Source organism: Ciona intestinalis, chromosome 9, assembly GCF_000224145.3.
Source record: "Ciona intestinalis chromosome 9, KH, whole genome shotgun sequence".
Taxonomy (NCBI): Eukaryota; Metazoa; Chordata; class Ascidiacea; order Phlebobranchia; family Cionidae; genus Ciona; species Ciona intestinalis.
The window spans coordinates 4,504,742-4,525,763 of record NC_020174.2 but is presented as its reverse complement, the minus strand read 5'-3'; the positions used below and the strand labels follow the sequence as shown (position 1 = coordinate 4,525,763).

General features: G+C 33.6%; 5 protein-coding genes across 6 annotated transcripts; 1 reads left to right on the top strand and 4 right to left on the bottom strand.

Moving 5' to 3' along the window:
- Positions 1-67: 67 nt before the first annotated feature.
- LOC100184366 lies at positions 68-3,549 on the top strand. The gene is made up of 8 exons (XM_002130207.4): positions 68-215; positions 469-521; positions 811-989; positions 1,182-1,358; positions 1,679-1,867; positions 2,176-2,373; positions 2,631-2,813; positions 3,239-3,549. Exons 1-8 carry the CDS (start codon positions 112-114, stop codon positions 3,329-3,331), a joined length of 1,176 nt encoding a protein of 391 aa, XP_002130243.1. The 5' UTR covers positions 68-111; the 3' UTR covers positions 3,332-3,549.
- An 850-nt stretch (positions 3,550-4,399) lies between these two features.
- LOC100179672 (serine/threonine-protein kinase Nek7-like) lies at positions 4,400-7,643 on the bottom strand. Its single transcript, XM_002130359.4, has 7 exons — positions 7,266-7,643; positions 7,119-7,181; positions 6,902-7,012; positions 6,558-6,652; positions 6,370-6,491; positions 6,091-6,299; positions 4,400-5,624 (listed from the first exon to the last, which is right to left on the bottom strand). The coding sequence occupies exons 1-7, from the start codon at positions 7,416-7,418 to the stop codon at positions 5,511-5,513; spliced, it is 867 nt and encodes a 288-aa protein (XP_002130395.1). The 5' UTR covers positions 7,419-7,643; the 3' UTR covers positions 4,400-5,510.
- Positions 7,644-7,785: 142 nt separating this feature from the next.
- Positions 7,786-9,955, bottom strand: LOC100181998 (5'-nucleotidase domain-containing protein 3). Its single transcript, XM_002130345.5, has 2 exons — positions 8,543-9,955; positions 7,786-8,420 (listed from the first exon to the last, which is right to left on the bottom strand). The coding sequence occupies exons 1-2, from the start codon at positions 9,848-9,850 to the stop codon at positions 8,082-8,084; spliced, it is 1,647 nt and encodes a 548-aa protein (XP_002130381.1). The 5' UTR covers positions 9,851-9,955; the 3' UTR covers positions 7,786-8,081.
- Positions 9,956-10,643: 688 nt separating this feature from the next.
- Positions 10,644-19,532, bottom strand: LOC100181169. Its single transcript, XM_002124435.5, has 18 exons — positions 18,794-19,532; positions 18,534-18,629; positions 17,028-18,399; positions 16,705-16,768; positions 16,526-16,623; positions 16,304-16,448; positions 15,323-16,020; positions 14,712-14,804; positions 14,362-14,541; positions 13,890-13,993; positions 13,275-13,680; positions 13,001-13,130; positions 12,735-12,837; positions 12,226-12,387; positions 12,053-12,145; positions 11,626-11,768; positions 11,232-11,372; positions 10,644-11,180 (listed from the first exon to the last, which is right to left on the bottom strand). The coding sequence occupies exons 1-18, from the start codon at positions 19,408-19,410 to the stop codon at positions 11,056-11,058; spliced, it is 4,770 nt and encodes a 1,589-aa protein (XP_002124471.3). The 5' UTR covers positions 19,411-19,532; the 3' UTR covers positions 10,644-11,055.
- Positions 19,430-20,825, bottom strand: LOC100186860. Of its 2 annotated transcripts, none has more exons than XM_026835971.1 (5): positions 20,701-20,825; positions 20,455-20,538; positions 20,318-20,397; positions 19,887-20,011; positions 19,430-19,693 (listed from the first exon to the last, which is right to left on the bottom strand). In XM_026835971.1, exons 1-5 carry the CDS (start codon positions 20,785-20,787, stop codon positions 19,461-19,463), a joined length of 609 nt encoding a protein of 202 aa, XP_026691772.1. In that variant the 5' UTR covers positions 20,788-20,825; the 3' UTR covers positions 19,430-19,460. The 2 variants fall into 2 exon arrangements, with proteins under 2 accessions (XP_026691772.1, XP_026691773.1); XM_026835972.1 differs by having other exon boundaries at positions 20,467-20,538.
- Positions 20,826-21,022: the final 197 nt, after the last annotated feature.

Here is a 21,022-nt window from a genome sequence, read left to right as displayed (position 1 = left end):
TTTTGCCGTTTTCTTCACGGGAAATCCCCCGATTTCAACAATTGTCTTGTTCTGCTTTTATGTAACCGTTTTTGAAAAACAAACGTATGGTTTGTTACGAATTGTTTAAATATGTCGACTAAAAAGAATGAAATCGAAGAAGAAAATGCAAGTTCTAGCTCTAAAGGAAGAAAATCAAAAAACAACTTTATCATTACTAAAGAAGGAAACAGAATGTAAGACTTAAAAGTTTAATTCTGTGGGGCAAGATGGGATGCCGTTAGCACCAAAATCTCTTTTTTTTTAGGTTTGGTTTAAACAATTAAAGACACACCTTTAGAGTTGCAAAGATATGGTTATATGCCCTTTTCAGTTTTCATTATTTACTACTAAATTGAATGAAAAAAGACCGAAAACATGTACCATCTTACCCCAACCTATTATATACACTTATTTTGTGAATTACTAAAGTATTTCACTGGCTTTCAGAACAGCAACAAGAGACAAAGGTGATAACAGTATACAAGGACCTCGTATGACAGGTACCAGATAAATTCTATATTGGCTGTGTATATATGCATTACTATGGAAATGGAGTTAGTTCATTGTAACCTTTATAGTGTTAAGTAACAAAGAAAATTAAAAAGATAACTTTCGCCCTTCAATAACTAAGTGTGCCCACTGCAGATTAACATGTATACATATATACAGACCAACCAATTCAATTATAATTATACATTACTTAACCTACAATTTCTCACATAAAATACTACTTTAATAATAGGTACCTACAGATTTTTTTTAAATCTGAAAATCTCATTTCACATGCAGATTATGAATTGATTGAAGTTCTGAGAGGAAACCGTGTGGACAACAAAAAAAAGGAGAAAGAGTCTGAAAAGAACCGTCAGTTGTTTGAATATTTAAACATTGATTCAAGCCAACAAAAAGAAATAACTGCAGATTGCATTGAAACAGACAAAGATGCATCATGTGATTGGTTTAGCCATGTAAGTAGATTTTTAATATTGTTTCATAGAATTTGTTATTAATGAATGTAACTTATTTACCCTGTCTTTTGTAAATCGTAAGGACACCCGTGGTATAACAACTGTCACTAACACCAACAGAATATATAAAATTATGGTATGTTAAGAAGTAGATCCATGGTAGATGACAAATACACCTGCTGTTCTTTACAGTTGTCTTTAGAGGAACGAGGCAGAAGATATTTGTTTGTAATTGGGGATGGTGGGTGCGGAAAAACATTTAAACTGCGAAATCTACAACACCAGTTTGAGTTTGAATCACGACCACCTTACAGAGGGGTTGAGGTTGTATTATGGTGCAGTTTCAGAGAAGTTACAGCCGTGTTTACTGTAAGTGCCATTAGGTTTCCAAATTTTGTTTTAAAAACACTAATTGTTTGAACTTATTTTCTTGTTTGAAGTATATAATGCATTAGTTTCCAGGCATACAATTTTGCCAATAGTAATTCTAAGAACAAGTCCAAAACTCCCCTTACTTTTTCATCTTATAATGTAAATGATTAAGTTTCATGGGCCCCTTTTATTTTGGCCCATTACCCCAACATCCAGACTGCTTTTTGTACATCTGTAAGGAATGGGCTTAGAAGTGTTCATGCAACCAATGTGCCTCCCAAGTTCTGACCAATGTAAACCATTCTTTTACCTTTCAGATGAAGGATCGTTTAGATCTTGGAGATTTCATTTGTTTTCTTAAACCCGATTACTACCGACTTCCTCGTAGACAACTGATGAGGTTAATTTTATCAAAAGAGAAAAGTATGTTGTTACTGATGGATGGCCTGGAAGATTTCAAGTATCCGCTGCATAGTGACTTACCAAACTGCAAACCAGAAGAAAAAGTAAATAGAATTTACATAATTTAACCTCTAGAGTCTAGCAAATCTTCATTAGCTGCCATTTTATTGCTTATTCTTATCTCAATGGTTACTAATTTAATAGTTTGTCTCAATTGTAAATCATACAAAAATAACAATTCTCCACAAAGTTACATACATTGTAATCCAGCAGATTGGGAAACAGAAATTACAGAACAACAGGTTATAAATGTTACAATAGCTCACTAAAATTTAGCTATACTAATATGAATTATTTAATCCTTTGTTTCATATTCCCATAGCAGAATTTGCTTTATCAATATATATTCCAGGTAACAATTAATGTTCTGTTGAAAACAATTTTGTCTGGTAAACTATTGAGAAGATCCCGCAAGCTGATTACTGGAAGAACATCACAGATAACAGTGCTTAAGGAAGAAATGCGACCTGATCGGACCATTATCTATCAATCTGTTAAAGGACCAATACTTTACGAGCTTGTGGCAAGATTATCTGGCGATTTTTCCGAGGTAATACAAATAGCTTTGCTTCGTTTTTTTTTTCTTTTTTGGTAATGATACATTAATTGCGGAATATAAATTTTATTTATCTCATTAAATACAGTAATCAAAGGAAAATTAGTAACAAAACATATCGTTTTTAACTGAACATATAGAAATACTGTTCTGTTGTTACTTGTTAGTGATGTCAAATAAATTTGGTCTGTGATTAGTAGGTTTGCCAAATAACTCTTACAATATTAAATATATTTTTTTTTACTCAACAGCAAGTGCTGGACATTGTGGAAAATGTTCCCATGTTTAATGAGATTGCACGTTTGCCAACACTGTGCATTTACATGGTGCACAATCTTATTGAATACATTACAAGGATGGAAGTAGCTGTTGTACCACATATAGTAAGGGAGCTTTACCCAGAAAAAATGCTGCGACGATTCCCCATGTTTCAGGTAAGAACATGAAAAGTTTATATAATTCTTGTAAAAAAGTTGTTTTACAAAAATGTAAGTGTTAGGTTCTGTATAATAAAAAGGAATACAGTGAATATTGAGTGAATGAACTGCACTTATTTACCTGCCTACGATGTGGAAATGACAGTTATTTTAACACGATGCCCAATTGCATACACCTTGTGCCTGCTTAGCAGTACCAGATATGTAACTTTGTGCGGTACTGTTTGTTCTGATGGCTGAAATTTGGAAAACAGCTAGTTTTGGGAAATAAGTCTTAAACGTCTTGACCAAAGAGACAAACAACCACAATGGTAGCATCAATAAGACTCGAACACTGTTGTATCCATTGGTTACAATAGTACCGTAGTCCGTAACCATTGTGCAAGGCAGAATCTAATTTATAGAGTTTGATATTATTGTAGGATGAGGAGACAGAGGACGTTATAGAACTGCGAAGAAAAGTTGAACTTGCTTTCCAACCCCATCAAATCGATAAAAATCAAATGAAACTTTAACTCAAATGTCAACAAATTTTGTGTTAATCCTATATTCTTCAATTGTATGGTATTGTTTAATCATGTACATATCTCCAACTTGCACTTAACTTTTGTATGATCTTACCACTGTAATTCATGTGTTTCAATTAATGAGTGTGCTGTGTGTAGCGAATTAAATTTGAGTAGATTTATATGTGATTTTTATTAGTATGGAAAAAAATTATGCTGGAGATAAATGATTTATTTTTTATTATTTATAAAAATAAAGGAGACGTGTAAACTCAGGACCAAAAATTACAATAGACACATTAAACTAATACTATCATGGAAATAAGTAACCAGGAAAGTATTAGGTTATGAAAACTTAACACTAGTTTATCAAACATACTCGTGTAAGTAAATATTCACAAGGTAGGTCTACCTAACTTGTCGAGTCAATAATGTTAACTTCTTTTCAATTATTTATAACATCACAAGTTGTCGTTTATGAAGTATAGCAATTTAATCTTATATCCATTGAAAGTAATATTAAAGTAATTGTCATAATATAAAAATATTAACAAACATTGGTCCTAGTACAAATATGTTAGATCAACACCGAGCGAAACTTGGTTTTAAACATACGAAGTAATAATTAATTTAGTGCATAAATATTGACGTCTCGATTTCAGTTTTTAATAATACACTGTTATAAGCTCTGCTTTGATAAACTCCCTGATGTATGTCTGAGGTGCTTCAGGGCAACATTCAATAAACCTTTGGCCAGATTTGTTCCGTTACCTTAAAACTATTAGAACAACAAAGTATATTATTACTAGACTTGTAACTACTACCCAGGACAACAATAGTATAAAATTTCTACAAAAAAATACCTTGCATTTCGGTGTCGTCTTCATACAAACTGTTAACACTACAACTACAGTTTTTCTGTAATCACCTGTAATGTAATGATAATAAGTTTCCATTTATTAGGATATTATGGCATACATACCTTGAACTTAAGTTTTAGAAGGCAGTTGTCTCATTTAAAACTGGTCTTTCAATGCACTACTTGTACCTGGTTAATAGCTTAAAAGTAGGGAAAAATTTGACATACAGGGCTATTTATTTGTGTGCTAAAACTACAAAAGTGCAACGAATGTACATGCACTAACATTAAGCACAATACAAGGCTGTTAGTGCAATGAAACAATTACTAATGAGTGATTCAATTAGGTAAGAAGAATATGAACTAGTTTAAGTTCTTGATTGGTGAAGGAATACCAGTTTACCAGTGGTTAAAAAAAAACAGTATCTACTTATGTACCTATTTATACACTTATAGGAGCAGAGGCGTCTTGTTTACTGAAATTTCAGTAAAATCTAGGGTGTCATTAAAAAAAATTTAGGTAATGTAAACTCTTGGACTCTGCTTGCATCTTTGGACACCTAACAGCAGGGTAAAAGATGTTTTAAACTTAAAACTGGCGTGCCAAAACATATGAAGTCCCAGCCTTCCAAATGACATGTTAACCCAACCCCGGTATTCCTCACATTACACCTATTTTAAAATGATGTTGTACCATTTAAAATTTCTAAAAATCAAAGAAGATCCCATGTACCACCTGGAACTATTAAAGTACAATAGTTTAGGAACCACTGATATACATACATCTAAAATAACTACTTTCTTATGAACATAAAACAAACTAAGCTAAGATGGGAAAAAATGAGGAATTTTATATGAAACAAGTTACAACTGGCCTATATGAAGAATTAATATACTTTGGTTTTGTACATATTACACAGGCAATACATTCATAACAATAAAGAAAAGCAAACCAAGAAACGATACTAAAAAGAAGTAACAATAGTTAAATTTGGTTTAAATGCTTTTAGGCTGAAGATATTGCTGAAATAAAATAGTTTCAATACACTTGTTACATTATAGCAAAAGTAACCTTTTAAACGTAAAATAACTGGCTTTGTAAGCACACTTAATGATAGGCTGCACACAATGATACACAAGGCATTTTGAAACTTTGGCCAACAGAAAATGTAGGTATCAATATTAATAGCACAATGAATGGTTGGAATTGGCTGCACGGTTTTAAAGGGATAAGTGATGCAAAAATTAAGGTAAAGATATTCCGTAAAAGCACCAAGAACACAGTGCACCTGCTACTGCTGCTAGTACTTGAAGAAAAAGGTAACAACATCATGCTCTAGTTTTCGTGGCTTCATACATTTTGCTAGCAATGTTGTAAATATGTTCAATGTCCGGCCGTTTTTCTGGGTCGGGGTTAATGCACACAGCCACTAAATCACGAAGCTGTAACATACAAAAACATTTAAGACAGACGATAACTTTTAACTTGATTCTATATCTCACTGTATATATATAATAAGAATTAGAGCTTGACTGACCTTTTTGCACTTTGCTTCTTGAAATAATCAATAAATTAAGTAGGATTAAAGCAAAGCCATGGATTAGACACTTAACAACCAAACAAGTGGTGTTCACATTTTAATGAAAGCATAACTAGTAAAAAACTTATATATATAAATACATACTTACTTTTTTAAATAAAATTATATTGCATATGTTTAATATATTATTTTAAAACATCTAAATACTTGTTTTATGTATGGCTATATTTTTAATCCAACTTAACTACTGGCATTTTGCTGTTTTTTTATCATTCTGTATATTTAACATCTTAATTACCATATATGAAAACATGAATGTTATGTCCACCAGACAAGAACTAAAACCAGTAACAAATAAGAAAACTTACTTCTTCAGAATATATATCGGCAGGCAATGGAGGATACTCGCAGCTTTCTATTTTTTTGCACAATGCATAAAGATTCATTTTATCTCCGTAAAAAGGTGACTGTAAAGCTGCCATTTCATAAAGTAAACAACCCAGTGACCAGATGTCAGACCGAAAGTTGTAACCGTTTTCATGGATTCTTTCTGGTGACATGTAGTATGGCGTACCAACTAAACCAAAACTAATGTTAAAAATAATGTTTTAAAAAAATAGTATGTTAAAAAATGAACACTATATTACCTAAACTTTGTGCAAAGCTGGTTTTTGACGAAAAGTATCTTCCGAGGCCCAGATCTCCAAGCTTTACAACACCTTGTGCAGTGATGAACACATTGGCGGGTTTAATGTCTCGGTGCATAACTCTATTAAAATAAGCAAGTGCATCAGTCACTAATTTGGACATGCCTAATTCAAAATCCACACTATACCTTCTTGAGTGCATGTGTGCCACTGCGGAAGCAAGTTGTACAAAATATTTCCAAACTGTCCGTTCAGGGATCAGTCTTTTTTGGTTTTTAAAATGCTGTAAAAACAAGCACATTACACCAACTATATATATATATTATTTATACAGGGGTATAATTTTAGGAACGTTCTGATTTTGTGCTTTTTCTCCACACAAAATTTGCCAAACCTTTGGTGACTTTGAATACAAATCCTTGGGAATTTTACAGATAACAAATCTAGCCTTTTAAGGTGTATATATTCATAGTGAGCCGTGGGAAGGCTTTTGACCATGTTATAGTAACAGAACAATAAATGGGCAACAAACCTTTATCATTCTGCTAAGGTCTCCCGCATCAGCAAGTTCAAGGACTATATTCAATTCATTATCTTCAATAAATGATGCAAGGTAACAAATCACATTGCTGTGATTCAATTGCTGAAAAAAAAAATTAAATTGGCAAGTATGTTTTGATAGAAAAAACCTAGTTTTTAACAAAAAATTAATGTTCAGATATTTTTTATATATAAGTTTCAATAATTACCTTTAATAAATCTATTTCTTTGATACAATCTTGGCGAGCTTTAGCATCCATCATTTCGAATATCTAAAACAAAAATATTTGATTATAAAACTCCAGCGTTTTAGTAAGCATAAAGTACGTTAAAAATCACTATTTATGTAACTTTACCTTTACTTTTTTCAGAGCAACCAGCTTTGAGTCCAATAAACATATTGCTCGGTAGACTTCGCTGAATTGACCTTTGCCAATTTTTCGTTCGATTTTGTAATTTCCAAGATGGTTGTAGCCGAGTTCAGGTTTTACGTTCGCTGCTTCGGCCATGGTAGATCCACAAGCACAATTCTATTTGGTACGGAATAAATAGCACCTGTACAGATAAGCCAACCTCTTACGCTTGTATAAATCAACAGAATCTTACCACGGACGAGTTAACACAAAGGCTACCGGTCGACAACAGTCTTTCTAACATAGGGGATCGGAAAGTACCTAGACGCTGTACGAATGTTTTCAACCATGAAACACAAAGCGTCACTATTAGCACAGTGGGCATCGAGCGAATATTTTTTGTCATTTATTATCAATGACAGAAATGACAATGTTTACAATTTGCCTTTTTTAAACGTTAAGAATTTTTTGTTGCTTTTTGTAGTCCTGTACCTAGTCAACCCCAAATAAAAACAAACCACACAACACCACTTAAAGCTGTATTACATTGGCACACTGCGACATGTATGTACTTTGGATCAAGATGCTGCTTGCTTAACTTACGTTCACAGTGACATGTATTACGCACACAAACATACAATAAGTTAAACTGCAGATATCTTCATAAATAAACGACAAACAAATACGCACATTTACAATGTTCTACCAAAATTTGTGAACGATTTGGACAACACAATCTGTTAGATATACAGTGACGAATCTTTTTAAACAAATATTTTCCATTCTGATGTGTATGAAATTTATAAAACATCAATCAAACTATTTTAAGTTATTTGGTCTTTTGTCACTTAGTGCCTTCTCAATTGCGTGATCATAGCCATCATGTTGGTAAGCAAGACTGACAACATGTTCATGGGGTAGAGTACCTCGTGTAGGGAAAAAGAAATGGTTTGGATAGTACTGTGTTAAGTTATTGACTGAAGATGTGTAAAGATCTGCCATCCTGCATAGACGACCAGCGAAGTAAGAAGATGAAAGATGGGAGCGGAAAACAGACCCGAATCTTGGATTAAAAATTTCTTTTACTTTAGTTTTTAACTCGTTTCGTTCGTTCAACCATTCTCGAACAAGCTGTTGACTTTCTGCATCTCTGTAAATCTATAAAAGAATATATATGATTATAGTACTGTGGTTTTTCATACCATCTTATTGTTATACACTTTAACTTTTGTACCAAACTAAAAAAACACACAGACTTGGTTACTAATTTAAAAATTTACCTGCATTCTTTCCAAGAGGCGTTCCAAAGTTTGAAGCCAAATTACAGAATGCCCAAACACACGAGAATTCATAACCGAAATCTCTTCTTCGAGTTCTGGGATCACTGCACCAGTTCTCCAGCCATAAGAGTATGTGGGGTCTGACAAATCAGCATAAATCTGGTCACCGAAGTACAAGACTTCATTCCCAACCCATTTGGACAACTGCATGAGTTCATCGATGCATCCTTCACAGTAAACTTCTCCCTTTTTGAACTCATTTACTCTTTCCCAAGAAACAACCAAATTTGAGGAAGAATTGTCGGGTGTCACACATTTAAATGGTCTTGAACCCTTGTGGAAAAACCTGGGCTTCTTTGCTTGTACAATCACAACATCAAATACATCTTTCCAATCAGGTCCAATTAGATGCCGAAGCCCACAATTGACAAAGTGATAACCACTGTTAGTAATGAGAAACAACTTCTTTCCCCCAGCAAGTAAGAAGTTAATCAATGGTGTTAAACTTCCTTTATCCAAATATTTATCAATGTTTGAGGCAACTTCATCATACAAGAGGCCCGAAACATGAACAGAACGGACAGAGTCCTGTACACTTTCAAACAAGATTCTGGGGTCATAAACAATGTTTCTATGTCTAAAATACTCCACAACATTTGCCAGCAGCATCATTTCGGGCATGGAGAAAATGTCCATTAATTGGCGCAGAGATTCACCTGTGCTAACATAGGATTGCTCAATAATGTGCTTTGGAATGTGCCGTGTTCCATTGAATAACCACATAACCTCTTCATCGGGTACCATCTCCATTCCCCTGTACACAGTACCAAGTTGGATAACATTACAGATGTCCACCTTCATTAGCAAGCTCCTCTGTATGTCGTAATGCAATCCCCGAATGCAAAAGTCTGGTAGAAATGACACATTCAGGAGATCTTTAGGAAAATTATGCTTTTCAACCAAAACTTTAGTGCTCTGTGTGTATATGAACTCTTGCATGGAGTCGGAATATTGTGCAAGGGTGTAGTCATAATCAAACCCATACACTCCCACCTCTCCAAGATTAATTTGGTTGATCGCAAATACTCCTCGTGGGTCCACATTATGAACCTGTTCATGGTCTTCATAGATCAAATCTCTTAGATCATTATACCTTGTTTTCATAAACTCAGCATTGCTGCAATTGCCAGTATCAGACAGATAGAATTTAATGCTAGATGTATGAACTGCTGCATTGCAAACTTGGCCAAGAATGCACTTGTTTGCAAGGATTTGTCTTGCTAAATGGCGAGCTACTCCGGGTGACATAGTTTAAAATTCATACATACAATTGTAGAAAAGCAAACAGTACAGTGAGTACACCTGAACTGCTACTTATAATATTTGTTAAAATAAAATGCAGGGCATATTTCTGTTAAGCATATTTAAGTTAATAAACGTTAAAGGACACTATAAGTACATAATAAAAATATCATAAATAGTGTAACGCCATAGCCTTATAATGTTGTAGTAGTCCTTTTTTAGTTAGGCTTAGGCTACACCTTTCTGTACGCTGTGCCTTTTACATTTCTTTTCGCATGAAGTACAGAGTTTGCGCTGAATAAATATTCTGCATTTTTGCACACCAATTAGAAGTTCGTTTTCTTGGTCTCCAGACGCTTCCTAAATCGAAAGACGAAACTACCAATTTGACAAACTATCGATCATCACACACATGCTGCATGGTTACCACGTGATCGGCGTATGTCTACAAAGCGCACCAAACGACTGCACACGAGAAATGCAATTCGTGGCATTTTCTATGCAGTTGAAACATACCCTGACCTCGGCTTAACCTAAATGTCGACAGCTTATTTATAATGATAGGTTTTTAGATCAACTGTAATTCAGCGGATTACCGCTTGCCGTGGTAACGAAATCAATCTGTCAACGGGTAAATGTGAACCAGTGGTTAATCGAATACTTGATACCTAGTATAATCGGCGTTGGGTATGGTACTTCTTGATGTCAGGCGAGGTTCTATATTGCGTATTGACTTCGTGTGCCAAATCTGCTATACGCCACGAAGGTCAAAGGGCCCAATCGTACCATATTTCTTATAAGTTTAGAAGTAGAATGAGCATTTATTAGAATTAGAGCATCGTAAATTCAACCGCACATTAATCTAAAGCGCCCCGATTCTGGTTTGTAATTATATGCTCGTAATCTTGAAAACGAAAATAAAACGAACGCATAGAAAGATTGAGAGCAACAACATAAAGACGTTCGTGTCAAATTATAGTTAACCGGTTACTATGTTGGAACAGAAGACACTGCTACTTAAAGACTTGAGCACTAATAAAACAGAATTAAAACGGACGACTATAAAATAAATACTGCTAAGAAGAACGAAAAATTAAAACTGAAGATTTAAAAAAAAAAAAAAATTATGTCAGGTGTAAATAAAACTGTGTTAAAAAGGCTATAGTTATGTCTTGAAATATCTTCTTTGCTTGTTACGTTAATGTAAAAGTTTAGCTAAGTTGTGATTCAAATTCCTCAACTGGATAGACAGCAGTCGGCTGGACAGTAAATGAAGCAATGCATTCTAATGCCCAATTACTCGATACAGCTTCAGAGTTATACCTTGCAGCAATTTCTAAATGTAAAATAATTGTTATTACAGTTTTTATCAGTTTTTTAAAGTTACCGTTATAATTCGGCAGTGAGTCAGTATATGCGTCCGGGTCAAACACAATCATTTTTTTCTGGTTGCTTCTGTCAGATGCAAGGTCTTTCAAACTTGAGGTAACATGAGCACCACATAACTTCAACAACTCCATGAGCTCCTCTGCAGAAAACTCAACAGTTATAAAAAATATCCTGATGTGGTATGATAGGCATAACAGAATACCTAAAATTGCTCTAAACTGGATAAATATAAGTTTTATGTCAGAAATCATTGGTAAAATAAAATCTACATTTTTACCAGACTGGCAATAAAAAAGATACTAAAAAGTTTAAAAAAAAAATACAGTATTTACAAACCAAATCATGTAACCATTTTGATATATTAGGAGCATGGTAACATAACTTTCTACTACCTGCTGTGAAAAGAGCGAATGGACAGTAACAGCAAATAAAATAATCCGATAAAAGTTTATATTCTTTGGGTGCTTCTCGTGACCTGCGCGGTCCGTAAAATAAAACCGGATCTGTTTCGATTTTGTCACCAATCACTTCAAACCTGAGAAAAAAAATATAATGAAATGTTACATTTATTAAGTAGGTTACTCAGATAAGATGCATAAACATATAGAGCTGTTGTGTGAACTTATGTCTGTTTCTGTTTAGCACTCGGCAAAAGTTAAAATATATTTTTAAAAACTGATCTGCTGGCGTAAATGAATGCCAGAATACTAGTTGTAAAATAGGGATAGTATGTCTGTTTCCACAGCAAAACAAGTTAAATGTTATGCATTAAATATCATGCACAGTTTAAGACACAATATGATTCTAACTTAAACATACTCATTTTCTGGAAGCAATCTTTTTTGTTTCAATGACTGAGTGACCCACAGTATGCTCACTATCCAACAACGACTTGCAATTGCTTGCAGATATCTGAAGAAACATTTTATAAATTTCAATGCACGAACAATTTATTCATGCAGGAAAATGTCATTCGTAAATAATATTCTTACTTGAGTGTTCGATCACATCTCGTATTTTCCGTCTTCACAACCAAATGAGTCACTTCACCATTTACAAACTTGTTGAAAAACTTTCCATCGTATTTTTTTGCAATAACTCGTACCACTTGTTGTCCCTTGCCTTGTATACCACTGGTCATTATTCCCAATTTTCTGCAAGACAAGATTTCTTTCCTTAGTGTGATAAATATCAGAAATCTGGTCCTGATCAATTGCTTAACAGTCAGAATGAAATATGTAACAGACAAAAATCAAACCCAATAAGTTATTCTACAAGATTGAGAAACATAATTAGCATCATCAGTCGGTTAATGAAAAAAAATCCATTCAAATAGATTTCTGGCATATCTGTTAATAAAACAAAGGGCATAATAAAAATATTTATACCATCAACAAAAAGAAGTAAAATAAAAAAAATAAACTGAAGTAAAAAAAAAAAAAAACACAAAAATTACAACGAATGATAAAGCTGGTTAAAACAAGAAAGAACTGGTATTTACTTGTTTGATCCACGTATGGTCATTGAAACATCACTCAAATTGATATCTTTGTTTGGTGTATTAGGGGTTGCCTGGTTTGTACATTCACTCAGTTGTGTTGATCCTGAATGGGAAAGAAGTGGTAAGACACAGAGATAGTTTTAAGATGTAAAATGAAGTCTTTGCAAAGAAATTACGAATGAACAAAAACAAATCATTGACAGGGGTCCATCTGTATATATACCAAGAAAAAATGGCAACTACAGCTAGAAAAAGAGAGTAAATACTCTGATTTTTTTGAAATTTCTTGACAGAAGAAGTTGGTTGTACGAAAGCTTTTGGAGTCCTTGATGGCGTGGTTGGTTTTGGAGGTTTGGAAGTCAAAACTGCAGCTGGTGGGTTGCTTCTTGGGGTCAACTAAACATATGCATCATGTTAAGCCTGTTCAGGAGTTCAGAAACATCAGTTTTGGATTAAATTTTTGGCATCTTCATAATCTTTAAAAGTTACAGCCCTCCCCCTCCAAAAAAACAATATATGTAATAATAACAATCTACTTACACTAGAATTTTTTTCATCCGGTTTGCTGACCCCTATTTGACTGTTTCGCTTTTTTCTTGCAGTAGACTTGTTTGGAAGACTTGGTAATTTTAAAGGAGAAATAGGTTCCGAAAAACTAGATTGTCTCAGAGGTTTTTTACTCCCATTTGGAGATTCTATTGGGGTCATATTATCATTTTCTTTTACATTTTCAGTGACCTGTTTTTTAGATGTGTTTAATGTATCTGTAGACACTGTTGACTCCCTGGGTATTGGTGTATGTTTTTCTAAGTTAACAGATTCTTTTGGTACAGAAGGTTGATTATTTTTTGTCCTTTCTTCGATAAAAAAGTTGTCTAGTTGTAGCGCGGTGTCATCTGTATCGTCGTTTGTAACTGTTTTATAATCTTCTGTGAATTCAGAAATTCTGTGCAAAATAAAGTTATAATTGTTTTTGTGCATATTTATAAGTTAAAACTTTTTTAAATACAAACATTATTATTTATATTTAAAAAAATCTGTATAAATTGCTATTGTTTCTACTTAAAATATATTTTAAAATTCGTGGCAAGCAGACTAGCAAATGGTTCTATAGAAAAGTATTTTTAGATAATTGATATTCATTAAAGTATTTACTTTCTTAAAAGATCATCAACATAAATTGTATCTGATTGGGCAGGTCCGGGCGCGCTCACTGAAGGTTGGTTGTTGATTGGTGGAGGTGGAGTAGGGGGAGGTATCTGGGTTTAAATATACATTAAGTACGGTGGGGGTATAAGAGACACCTTTAGCACATAATATTCAAATATCCTTATCTGTGAGGAGTTGTGAGGAAAAAGTTTTATAATTCTTTGAATGTTCTTTGTTTACCACTAAATGGGACGGAAAAAATACAGTTAAAACTTAAAAGGTGTTCTATCTTCCCCCACCCTCTTGTATAAACATAAAAACAAAATTGTTGCTTATGCTGATCAAAAGAAAGGGATTTAGTCCTCTGAAATTTATTTTTCAAAAAATTTGGCAATTTTTAGATGATTTTTTTTGCTGATTTTACTCATTAAAATACTTAATAATCGCATAGTATACTCAAGTAACACAATGTTATTACCTGAGATAAGGTAAATGGAGTTTCATCTATTTCTGACAAAATATCTGCAGGTGTGGAATTGTGCATTTCCTCAAAACATTCATCCATTTGCGTTGCCATGTCAACTGGGTTTGGCTGGAGTTTAACAACCTCATTCTCGGATGTGTCATTTGTCAAGGGGGAATCAGGAGTGTCCGGAATCTGTTTAATTTGTTCTGTAACTTGTGCTCCCAGACATAATGTAAATATTCTTTCAATAGCAATTTTTACAAATGATCTTGGTTTTAAGGTGAATAATATTAATATTTACTATGTATAACATACATAAATATTTCCCTTTTAAATTAAAACAACATATTAAAAATACTTACATTTTCATCCAATCTATTATTCAAATCCATTGATTGTTCTTCTTTATCCACCATATTCTCATCTTCTTTACTTGGTTCATCTTTCATTAAACCCTGAGAGTAATATTAAAACATGTGAATGTTAATCTATAACAATTATGGTCAGTAACTACTAACTTATATACATTGAAAATTTACAAAAACCTATATATATTCGAAAAGCATAGGTGCAAAATTTCAAGGAAACGTTTAGATTGTACATATTGTTATCTCAAACATTTATGTTGCAAGTTTGCAACGTCTTTAGAAAAGTTGACCATACTTGCAACACACCAACAATATTTATTATTTACTACTTCTTAGCTTAAGCAGCTTAACAACTAAAATTAGCAAGAAAGACAGTAAGTTACCACACACAGTTTGTGAATTACTGCTTTACCTGATGTATCAGTAAGTTATTAATATTTTACTTGTATTCGTAACTATATGTAACCTGACCATTTTAGTTGATACAGGTTAACCTAACATTTTTAAGAAATGTATCTGAAAAAATACAGCTCGGTGTTGTATAACATCTAACCTACAAAGCTTGCACATAGTGTGGAAAGATTGGTAGAAATAAAACAACTTACTTCGTTACTTTCAAGATTATGTGCAGGGTCAGATTGTAGGGAAGAGTTAACAATATCTATCGACTTTTCGGATGCTTGAGATGCAAAATGTTCATTAAAACAATTTTCAGATTTTCCTGAGTTTGAAAATTCTTGCGAAGATTGGCCTTCTTCATCATTACAGATAATTCTCTTCCTCTTTGGCTGCTTAGGAGAGCAGGAATCACTCGAAGAGGAGAGGACACGTTTTCGCTTCAGTGAGAGCAGGGATCTTTTAAACACAGGATTACCAGTGCTTCCTGCTGAACATGGTAGCATGTCTTGTGAAGCCTGAATAGGTGAAGCTTGAATTTGATCTGGAAACACTGAAGATTGGCCAGTACTCTCTGGCAATGTTGGAGTGTTATCATCATCAAGTAGATATGTGTTGTTTCCATCCTCTAATCCTTGGTCTTCATCTATAATGACCAGATCCTCTTCTTTATCACCAATAAGAATTGGTTCCTCTACAAAAACATTTTTTTCTTTTGAGGATAAATTATCCAATTCTTGTGTCCTTTCCCTTGCATTGAGTATGTGCCGTACTGTAGGCAAACTACAGTCAATCTCATCGTCCATTTCAATTTCAGTTGGTTTTATAACCGGCTGGCTCTGTTTATCATCAGACATAACTTGATCCTTGTTTGGTGTAAAAGTTTCTAAGTTCTGATTTGAATCATCTGTAAAAGAACACACACATATGTAGTATAAATTAACAGCAGTGTCACACTAATACTTGTTGCTGAAAAGTGGACTGTAATGATAAAGCAGCAAAGCTGTAACAAATAATTCGTGGTAATTTTTGCATTTTAAAAATATTCAAATCCAGCAGTATAGCTGGTTTATTCTTTTTCACAATTCTCCGTAATAATTAAAAAAAAGTTATATATGTATAAGAATGCATCGTACAGATCATTTTGGGTAAAAACTTACAGAGCTGTGCTTATTGATTAATTCACTTACCATGCGTTTCCTCTCCCAGTTTCAAAGTATGAGATATCTTCATGCAATATTCACGCCACTTCTCAAAATCAGCCACCAAAGCTGGGAAACTTAACTCAATTTCTTTGCTAAGTTGAAGAGTCTTGTTAAGTGACGAGAGAAAATTCTAAAAATAAAAGATTTTTCTAATAAAAAACCTTGTTCTGTAAAACTAAGCAGATGAAACAAGTTTATATGATTTACTTTGATTTTTTCTGGAAGATGAAAATGGTCGGTTTCTTCTTCTTCTTGAGAATTTGTAGTAGTGCCAGCGTTTTCATTTACAATGTTCATGTTGGTATCTAAAAAGCATACAGAGTGTAATATGCATAGAAAATCAACATATGTATTAAGACACACACATAACTTGTAGATTTAATTACCGATTTTATTCCAACTATCTTCTTTCTTTTCCTTAACTATAGCTTTCTTATTGTCGGATGTATCCTGAGAAAATGGTAATAAGTATTTAGTTTACCGTTTAACAGTGCAAAGCGTTTATTTTGTTTGTAAATTAAATATATTATACTCATAGTACTATTACACTGCATCTATTGTATATAAATCCTATGTAATGTAAAGTGTTTAATTTGTATGCAAAATAAATATTTTCATCTTTTATATATCCCTATGTATATACAAAAAAAGGTTTGGTTTCGTAATATATCAGCTTAAAAATTATATAAGCGTAAGTTGTACGAGCCACCTTTTCATGTTGATCAGTCGACTTCTGAACTTCATTTGTTTGTTCCTGGGATGGTGGGAAGAGGAGAGGACTTGAGGAAATATGATCCTCACTTCCAATACGTTTCGATTCAACTTTTACTCCAGTTCTTCTTCCTTTTTGGATTTTTCGATCGACTTTTGGCATGGGGTGTGTGAAGTGTAAAGTATCTATGTCACACCTAATAAGATTTACAGACAGACTGCGCTCAAATGAACGAATTATTTTATCATTTTGCTTGAATTCATCATCTGTTTGGGGCAACGGGCAGCTTGAAGAAATTAGGTCCGTAGCTGCACAAGTAGAAACAGGGATTTTTGTTTTCTTTGAATATGGTCCTGTCTTTTTCGCAATTTTATTTCTATTGCTTGTTAGTTTCATGGAGTTAGGAATTACAGCTGGGGAAGTAGGTAAGTTTTCTATTGGTTTATCTTTCAAAAAATGTTGAACTTTCTTCTCATTTAAAACGTTTTGTTTCTTTGTAGCAGCATCGGAAGATTTTTTTGGTGAATGATCAGAACTTCTACATATTCGGATTTTCAGTTTTGTGCCTCCCCAACCATTAGACGTACACATCATTTCTTCACTACTGGTGCTTGGAAAACTTTTGTTTTTATTTTCTAGAACATTTCTATCATCTGCTGCACTTTCATTGCAAAAATCCTTTGTTTTTTCAACCGAACTTAAAACATTCTTTTCCATCTCTTTAACAGATTCACTGATTTGAGATTGTGAGTTAGTTGACACCTGACTTAACTTCTTTTGCTCTAACAACCTATCAGAAATTGTTTTAATTGTTTTTCCCGTTTTTTTCTTGCTTGAAGATGCGAAATTCATTTTCAGCTTATAACTCGTCCGTCTCACAGCTTTGGAAGGTCTACCTTTCTTTTTTATCGTACGAGAAGCAGGCAAAACCCCGACTTTCCTTGTCTTAACATTTCTTACATTTGCACGTTTTATTTTCACCACAACTGGATCATTTTTTGAAACAAGCTTGTTAGAAGTTGGTTCGCTGTTCAGTATACAGTTCGTGGAATTTGTGATTGACGAGTCTGTGTCGCAAGCATATGTGGACGATCCTTGAAGTTTTACAGATATTTCGTTTTCCTGCTTCTGTGGCGAGCCACACACATCATGGGTGCTTTCTATTAAACATGCAGGCTCCTCTATTTGACTTAGTTTTTCATGTATCTCCTTCATAGTATTTGTGGCAACTTCAGCGTCAGAATTGTTGCTCTGAACCTTCGTAAGGTTAACACTTCGTCCAACAACCAAGAGGTTATCAGACAATGGCCCAGTCTCGTTCTCACTTAAAACTTCTGACTTGGAAGAACCAAGATTGTCAATTACCATCCTACACAAAACATTTTACTGGTAAAATAAATTTCTCAATGTTTATATTTACTAGAAGCTTTTAAAAAATATACTGTCATTAGACAGAATTAATTTAAAACGCGGTATGTTGTAAAAATACAATGTACAACTAACCTGCAGGTCTCCATGATTTTCTTATTAGGTTGTGAGTTGAGTTTAACTGGCTGTGAGGGACCACTAAAGTCAAGCAGACCAAGTTCCACTGGCTGTCTGTAAATTTCAATGTGATAAAACTAAGTCAATAAAGAAAATAGAACGTATGTTAAAAGGTTATAGTAACAGTAAGGGTGTACATAATTGAATTTTTGCGCTTTTGATTTACATTTGAGTTTTAAAAGATATGAAAAAACATATCATATACCACTTTTCCACACCTTTTAGTAACTTTATCATTTTTTTCAGTTTCTGACTTCTTACAATCATTACTTTCAAGCAGGGAGCACTCAGTAGTTGGAGGGGTGTCCACATAATATGCTTTGCTATCCTGAGTGTTCTCTTCTGTCTCTCCAACACAAATAACCGGCATATTTTCCAATTGAGAGGGTGGTGTCTTAGGTAATGTATCATGCGCTGCAACCAATACATGCTCGGGGCTATTTTGGGGCGGTGTTTTTGAAAAACTACCTTTTCTTGCTCTACCACTTCTTTGACCAAGAGACGATGGCGTACTTTTGGGAGGAGTAATGGTTTTACTTTTAGGTGTCTTGTCATGTTTCAGTTTTATCAAAAACTTTTCACTGTCAACTTTTTCTGATGTAACAGCATTTTTAGGTGGCGTGCTATCTTTAACAGTAGGATCACCTGCTTGGTCATTTGAATTTTGTTTCTCATTTCCAATGGACTGACCATTATTACCATCATCATTAGAAGCTGGTACATTAACTTCATGAGACTTTTGATCAGTAGAGGAAATTTTGCCAGACACATCATCAGAAATCATCTTTTCTGGCATTATTTCTTCACTCTTATCACTACTGTGTGCATTTTTCATATCGTTACTCTCAACAGTCTCTGTCTCCTCATTTTTCGGCTGATTTTCCGTCACAGTTGGGTAAGCAGGTGAATCTGTATCTGTCGTCCCATCTTTAGTGGGGGTGGTGAAGGGGGAAACCCCTTGTGAGAGACCGGCACGTCAAAGATGTTTTTCTTGTTGAATTTTTTGCTGCTTCTTAGACGTCTCTTAGTAGTTTTTTTCTCGTTAGATATCAGTGCTTGTACAAAGTTGTTTGACTCTTTTAATTGTGCTGAGGATTCAGACAAATTTTTGGCAAAATCTGAGAAAATAATCTGAATAAAATTAGAGGTACAAAAAATTTGACAGCAAAAATTTGGGGTATAGATATATATATAGATTTTACAATTACATACAAAATTTTATATTTTATGTCATGCTAAATGGTGCCTAAATGTGCCAACTTGAGCAAGTCTAAAAAAACAACCATACTAAACATCCTACAAAAAACTCACCATAACTTTTATTCTTAGCTGAATATTTGTGCTTTGGTTTTTTATCCCCAAATACCTCAGCATTTCTTATAACTGATGTAAGTTTGGTTTTAACTGGAACTGATGGAAGGTTTCTTTTCTTCCGACTGCAATACATTTTTAAATACTGTGTTTTTGTTTATCCTATTCTAACAAAAAAATGAATATCCCTTTTATAAGTTTGTTAAGAAACTGGCAAATTCAGAAGAGTTAAATGACTGTTCCGTAACATTTTGAGTTACGTTTTAGCTTTTTTTCCAATTTGGATGATTGAAATTGGGGACCCCATTAGTCACCACTGGATTGGAGCATGTACTGCTATGTAACTTGTCCAAGGTCAGAGCCCAGAGGCGAATAATAGATAAAACATTGTTTAAAACTTAATATAACTCATGCAGCTAAACCAAACTTACCGAACAATTTTGCAACTGTCTTCATTCAGCACCTGTGATATTGACACCATGTCTTCTAAATCACTGTCTTTTATACTTTCCTGTCAACAAAATAAATTGAAATTAAATTGGAAAAAAATTATAACAAAATTAATTACATTTGTACATACAAGTTGTTTCTGGCCATCAGTTGTTTCAGTGTGCTCCAATGCAGGGTCCACGTCTTTTAACCAGCTAGCCACCTGTGGGAAAAAATATTCAATAAAAACATGAACTAATAATTGGAAATCTCATCCAGATTCAGCTAAAATTACAATCAGAGAAAGTATTGTAGATTAAAAACAGAAAAAATATTAAAAAAGGTTTATTTTACATGCTTAAGATATATAAAATAGGAAACCTACTTTATCCTGGTATCCTGTTTGGTTTCTATCAGTAACAGATGATACGGGCATCATCATATTATCATCACTACTCGATTCAGCGTACATCAAACGACGTGTTAAATGTTCATGTTCTGTTGTTGAAAAGATGTGGTCATTTATTAAGTTTTAGCAATGCTTTAGATGTGTATATATATATATATATATATTGGTGTTCAACTGTTTTCAATACAGGGGAGACAGAAATATTTAGACATTCTGTTGTGGACCAGCTTGGCCGGCTGATATATATCAATGTGTATATATAATATATATATATATAAAGTTTTTATCCTACCTTTTA